General features: G+C 30.2%; 1 protein-coding gene across 1 annotated transcript; it reads left to right on the top strand.

Moving 5' to 3' along the window:
- The first annotated feature begins 1,642 nt into the window (after positions 1–1,642).
- Positions 1,643–5,527, top strand: LOC101506822 (probable lactoylglutathione lyase, chloroplastic). The gene is made up of 9 exons (XM_004512964.4): positions 1,643–1,852; positions 2,511–2,706; positions 2,809–2,933; positions 3,069–3,133; positions 3,235–3,447; positions 3,537–3,584; positions 4,147–4,254; positions 4,447–4,587; positions 5,158–5,527. Exons 1-9 carry the CDS (start codon positions 1,780–1,782, stop codon positions 5,197–5,199), a joined length of 1,011 nt encoding a protein of 336 aa, XP_004513021.1. The 5' UTR covers positions 1,643–1,779; the 3' UTR covers positions 5,200–5,527.
- Positions 5,528–6,205: the final 678 nt, after the last annotated feature.

Raw genomic sequence — 6,205 nt, 5'->3', positions numbered from 1 at the left:
TATTATTATTATTATTATTATTATTATTATTATTATTATTATTATTATTATTATTATTATTATTATTATTATTATTATTATTATTCTATTTATAGTCAATAATCAATAGATTAGATAAGACTTCTTTATAATTATTTAAGTATGTCTTTTATCTTTCGAAATAGCATAAAATGATTTATTTATTTTATTTTTGGTAGACGAAATGATATCATAAATTGATACATTTTGAGTTTGAACCAAATACATGATATAATATAATCTAACAATATTGATACATATCCATTAAAATAAAACTTATAGATGACTTATTCATTTTTTTAATTTGTTACTGAAAAGAACTTACTCATTTGTTTTGCCATTGTTACTCTACACACATAGAACAATTAATTAATTAGAGAAATGATATTTTAAATAAATTAAATTTAATTAAAATATAAACCAGATTAGGTTTGTAGCGCATAAAATTCACCAAGGTAGAAACTACAAGGAGGGTTAGAGATGTACAAGGAGGGTTATCAAAGCAATTGGTGGAATAAGAAAATTTTATTTAATACTATATTTTTGTAACATGAACATTTTTTAAATATAATTAAGGAAGCTGCCTGGAAAGGAAATAGGAGAAACAAATGACTAAATCATCTATCAAAAGACAATTCAATCAAAAGAAAATCAAAATTTACTTAAATAACATGGATTAAAATTACAAATAATCTTTTTATTGGTAAATTTATAATATTTACTTTTATTTGATAAGTTTGAGAGATCAATCTCTAAGTGTGAGTCTTCTATATTATATATTTACATTGTCATTATTATCAACATGACATGTCTCTTAATTATTATACCGTATGAAGACTTTTGATATAACAATATACTATGATTCACTTCAGTTCCTCTACCAAACCAAACCAAAACTCTGATATCATTTGTTGGAAGAGGTCGGAGAATCGTTTGAAGCAATAATAAATTGAACGTTCATGATCTATAAGAGAATTTGACATCACATCTTCACCCACACTTAAATCTAACAAATAGTCAAAGACTAACTTAAAATAATTTTAAAACTGAAATCCAATGAGAATCTACGATATTTTCATTTCATACCATCAATTTTAAAATTGAGAAAAAGATTATGCATTGTGTGTAAACTAATTTTAAGTTAATAAGAACCATTAATTTTCCATCTCACCACATGATTACATGATTGTAAAATAAGGCAAATGCTAACCTATGTCACAAAATACATTTTATAGTATCAAATGTATAAATTTTGTCTTAAAACTCGTGGATTTAACTATTTAAAATTTTAATTTTTTTTTTATCAACTAAACAAATTCGACTTTTAGAATTATTTACATGTGTTTTAATGGGACATATTAGTAAGATATATAAAATTATTATAGAGACGGTCAATAATGACTTGTTAACGAAATTATTATATTTGATTAAAAACTGCATAATAATAATACAATATAATATAAAATAATATAACGGATTAAATATCTATGATGGAATTAAATTCCTTATTTTATACTGATCTTGCATTTTTTATTTTTAATTAATTTAAAAGGACGAGATGTGTGCAGTTATTTATTCAAAAATTGGTTATTAATCTGATTCCTAAAAACATGTCAAACAAATCTCAAACTCAAACCATTATTAATTATTATTCATTTTTTTCATACTAAAAAAAAAAGAATTAAATTAAACCCTATAATTTGAGTTATTCAGTTATTTTTTGTTTCCACATTCAGTTTGTACAGTGATTAATCCATTTCCATGGCTTCTTCATCAATTCGTCCCTCTTTTTCTTCATTCAAGTTACCCTCTCTTTTTCATCTTCGCAGTACCGGTAAGTTTTTTCCACCTTTCTCTATCTTTGATCCTTTTCTATGTACTTCCTAAAGTTGTTGTCTTTTTCTTTCACTCTTCAATCAAATTCAATTTTTATGATCAATTTAAAAATGGGTTTTTTTTAATCAATTTTTTTATTTTGCATGGTATAATTATGCTACTTTGTAATTAGATTATTGCATTTTGCATTGTATTGAAAATTACAATACACAAACACTTTGATTACATTCAATTAATTAATTAATTTTTCCTCAAATTATTACCGGTGTCGATAAGTTAGAGTTAGTGTTGTGTCCGGTGTGTGTATTTGGGGTTCATAGCATAATGGCATGTCTTTTTTATAGTGATATGTATAATTAGTGTTGCATGTTGAGGTTGTGTATCTATGTAACACCGACGCTTCAGATAAATTGAAGACGTGATTGGTTTTCAACACAATGTCCGATACGTCTTTGTGTCGGACACTGATGATATGACACGAACATATATGTGTTAGACATTGATTTGACACTGACATGTGGATACATTCAATCACTTCCATTTTTGTAAATTATTACTCGTGTTACGTGTCAGTATTGTGTCTAGTGTTTGCGTTGGTGTTTCATATTGTGAATTATAATTTAATGAATTGTGATTGTTTTTGAATTTTAATTCAGGTGTTAGATTGCCCCATAATTTTGGCCCGAAAGCATCTAGGTTGTTGAGACATGATAGTAGATGTATGAGAGTGATGTCATCTGGGAACATGTCTCCATATGCTACACAGGAAAATGCGTTAGATTGGGTGAAGCATGACAAGAGAAGAATGCTTCACGTCGTATATCGTGTCGGGGACTTGGACAAGAGCATAAAGTATATATGTTATATCCAAAGATTGAATTAGTTGCAAACTTATTTATTTGTACTGTAATCATTCTCATGGTAAAAGGGAAAAAACTTTGTTGGTGATTTCAGATTTTATACAGAGTGTCTTGGAATGAAGGTGCTTAGAAAACGTGACATGACGGAGGAGAAATATACTAATGCTTTTCTTGGATATGGCCCGGAGGATGCACATTTTGTTATCGAACTAACATACAGTAAGATTTAGAGTCTAACTAATTTGTTGACATTCTTGATAGTTACAGAACTGTGCATTTTGTGAAGTTAGTTTTACATCCATGAGAAATGGAAATTCTTGTGTTAAAACTGTTTTTTTCTTAACAATGTTTCAGATTATGGGATTGACACGTATGACATTGGAACCGGATTCGGCCATTTTGGCGTTGCTATGGATGATGTTAGTTTCTCAAACTTCTGGTTATTTCTTTGGATTTCCTCTCTATTGATCTTTTAACCGATGTATACAATGGATTTTCTGTCTTCATTACCATTTACTAGATTTCAAGAATTGTGGACATTGTGAGAGCTAAAGGCGGAAAAATCATTAGAGAGCCGGGTCCAGTCAAGGAAGGCAGCTCAACTATTGCGTTTATTGAAGATCCTGATGGTTATAAATTTGAACTTTTGGAAAGGGCTCCGTCGCGTGAACCCCTGTGTAAAGTAATGCTTCGGGTGGGTGATCTTGATCGATCCATAAATTTTTATGAAAAGGTGAGGATCAATGTACTTTATGTTGGCTTATAGTCTTCTTATTTTCATTACAAAATATTAATTTGAATATGTCATTGCTTGCTGCGTAGGCTTTGTGTATGGAGCTGCTTAGAACTCAAGATGATCCAGAATCCAAGGTACTTTGGCATCCTTTTTGTTATATAGCTTGGCTTTGAAGTCTATTTGTGTTAGGCGGTTAGTAATTTGTTAAGGGGAGGGATAATTTGTTAGCAGCAGAGATCGAAGCTCTTTCGGCGTACCAATCCAAACCACTAGACTACACATTCAGGAACAAGTTTGTAACTAATATGCCTAGTATTTAACAATTAAGATAATTAGCCTAATTGTACTTCTTTCAATTTATTCTCATTTTTGTCCAGAAGGATTTTGCGTCTTCAACTGCACAATGCTCTGATAAATTCTCTCGATTTATGTTTCTTTCGAGTTATATGTAATTTTGTATTAAGTTAAAACTATTAACGACAGCCATCTTCACAATTCTTAGTTTCAACCTTGTTTTCTTGGCTCACATAATTGGTCATTACACTTGGTTGAAAAGTCAGTGGCACGAAACTATGGTGCGTTGGATTATTATGACTGAACGCGTCTAAGTCAGAATCTGGATATAATTGATTTTGACATTTGATCTCCATTACTTCGCCTGTAATCTTTTAACGGCTTCCCTCCTCTTTGTGGCAGTGTACCATTGCAATACTCGGTTATGGTCCAGAAAAAGAAAATACTGTTCTGGAGTTGACTTACAACTATGGAGTCACAGAATATGATAAAGGAGATGCATATGTTCAGGTAGACAGAATTTCTATTTGATTTGTCATATTATTGAGATTTTGCTTTATGTATTAAAGTGATGGCTGAGTTTTCATATGAATATTTTGTTGAAATGCTTCTTACCTTGTGTTTTTTATTAATAGTTTTTTGTGATTCAGTTAATATAATTTCTTTTATTTATTCTCTTATCCATTGCTTCCTTTTCTACAGGTTGCAATAGGCACAGATGATGTGTACAAAACTGCAGAAGCGATTAAACTTGCCGGAGGAAAAATTACTCGTGAACCTGGACCGGTACCTGGTTACAGAACAAAAATTACATCATGTGTAGATCCCGATGGTTGGAAGACGGTATAGCTCAATGGTTGTTTTCGGAATTGCTTCCTATAAGAATAACAACCTTGACTCAAAAGAAAATAGACACAAGAAAACACAAATAGAGAACTCCCAAGTTCAGTCAATTGTGCCTATGTATTTGATTGTAGATAGCGGTTACAATACCTCTATATTATGATTCAAATATAGGATTTATAGTCTACAACTTGTGTTTAAATATATTGGTTTAGTTTACAAGATTACTCCTGAACTGTACCGCAGGGAGCTTAGCCCCCACACCCCAATCTTGCTGAAGCGACCTGTCCACCTATCACTAACTCTGATTTATACCAAACACTTCCAATATGTTGTTTGAGTGTGAACATTAGCACAACCATAAGGTTGCTGCCTTGTGATTTGGAGGTCACTGGTTCAAATCCTGAAAACAATCTATCTCCTTGCAAGGACAAGGTCGCATACATCTACCCTCCCGAGACTTAACTTGTGCACTGGGCCGTTTTTATTTTCAGTATGTTGTTTATTAGTTTCTGGTTTTTGAAGCATTTGTAACTAACTTGTTTTCTCCCACCTCTCTAATGTGTGCAGGTTTTTGTAGATAATCATGATTTTCGTAAGGAGGTTGAGTAGTTTTACGCAGTTTATCACAGCGATAAACTAGTAAAGAAATAGCGTTCTTTGTAGAAGCTGTTCACGGCAAAGAATGTTCATACTCACATCCAATTTTTTGTAGATGATGGAATAATAATGGCTACACAAATTGATCCTTGTAGCAAATTTCTTTGGCATTAAACAATTGCATCAGACACTGGTTTTCGCATTTGTAAGAAGTTCTTTGTTGTAGCACTTCATTGTATCACAGGACGAGATTTGACTTATCTGAAGTGAGTGTTATATGAAGTGAGTGGATTTATTTTAGAAAAAAAAAAAGTAAAGTCTTTCACCTTTGATGACAAAATCAGCTGTTGTATGGATATGCATTAATACATATAATTCATGAATGTCTTAACATATCGAAAACTAATTTTTTCATTTCATGAATGGATTAATTTCACATTGACACTGCAATTTTTTCTTTCTTTACAATAACTAGTTTTGTTCGTGGCAGCATAATCAAATTTTATTGAACTTATATTTTTGGTTGTTATCATGACTACTGCTATCGACAGTATTATGTTTCCTATTTAATAGTCACAATAAATATTGCTGTTTTTTTTTTGACAAATAAATATACGGAATTGAGTTAAATATTTTGAAGAGGCTATCCAAATCTTAAAAATTAGACTAATAATATTCTTTTAAATTAACTTAAATTACTTTGTAAGTCATGATATAATAGTTGGTCTTGTCTTCTTATACACTCAAATAGTAAGCTCTGGTTATCTATAAGTTGAAATGTTATCAGATTAATATGTAAAATTTAAAAATACCCTGATATTATTGATTACAAATTCAATTCAATAATACATTGCAATATATTATTTTGTTTATTGTCTTGTAAAATTAAGTTTAAAGTAATTATGTATAATTAGTAATGTCGATCAATCTCAACGGTTAAATTATTAAAAGTATTTACCGCAACTATCTTTAATATCAATTAATCTCAACCAATATATAAAAATATATTATTAATCAC

Source organism: Cicer arietinum, chromosome 8 (assembly GCF_000331145.2).
Source record: "Cicer arietinum cultivar CDC Frontier isolate Library 1 chromosome 8, Cicar.CDCFrontier_v2.0, whole genome shotgun sequence".
NCBI classification, from domain to species: Eukaryota; Viridiplantae; Streptophyta; class Magnoliopsida; order Fabales; family Fabaceae; genus Cicer; species Cicer arietinum.
This window is presented reverse-complemented; position numbering and strand designations above follow the sequence as displayed.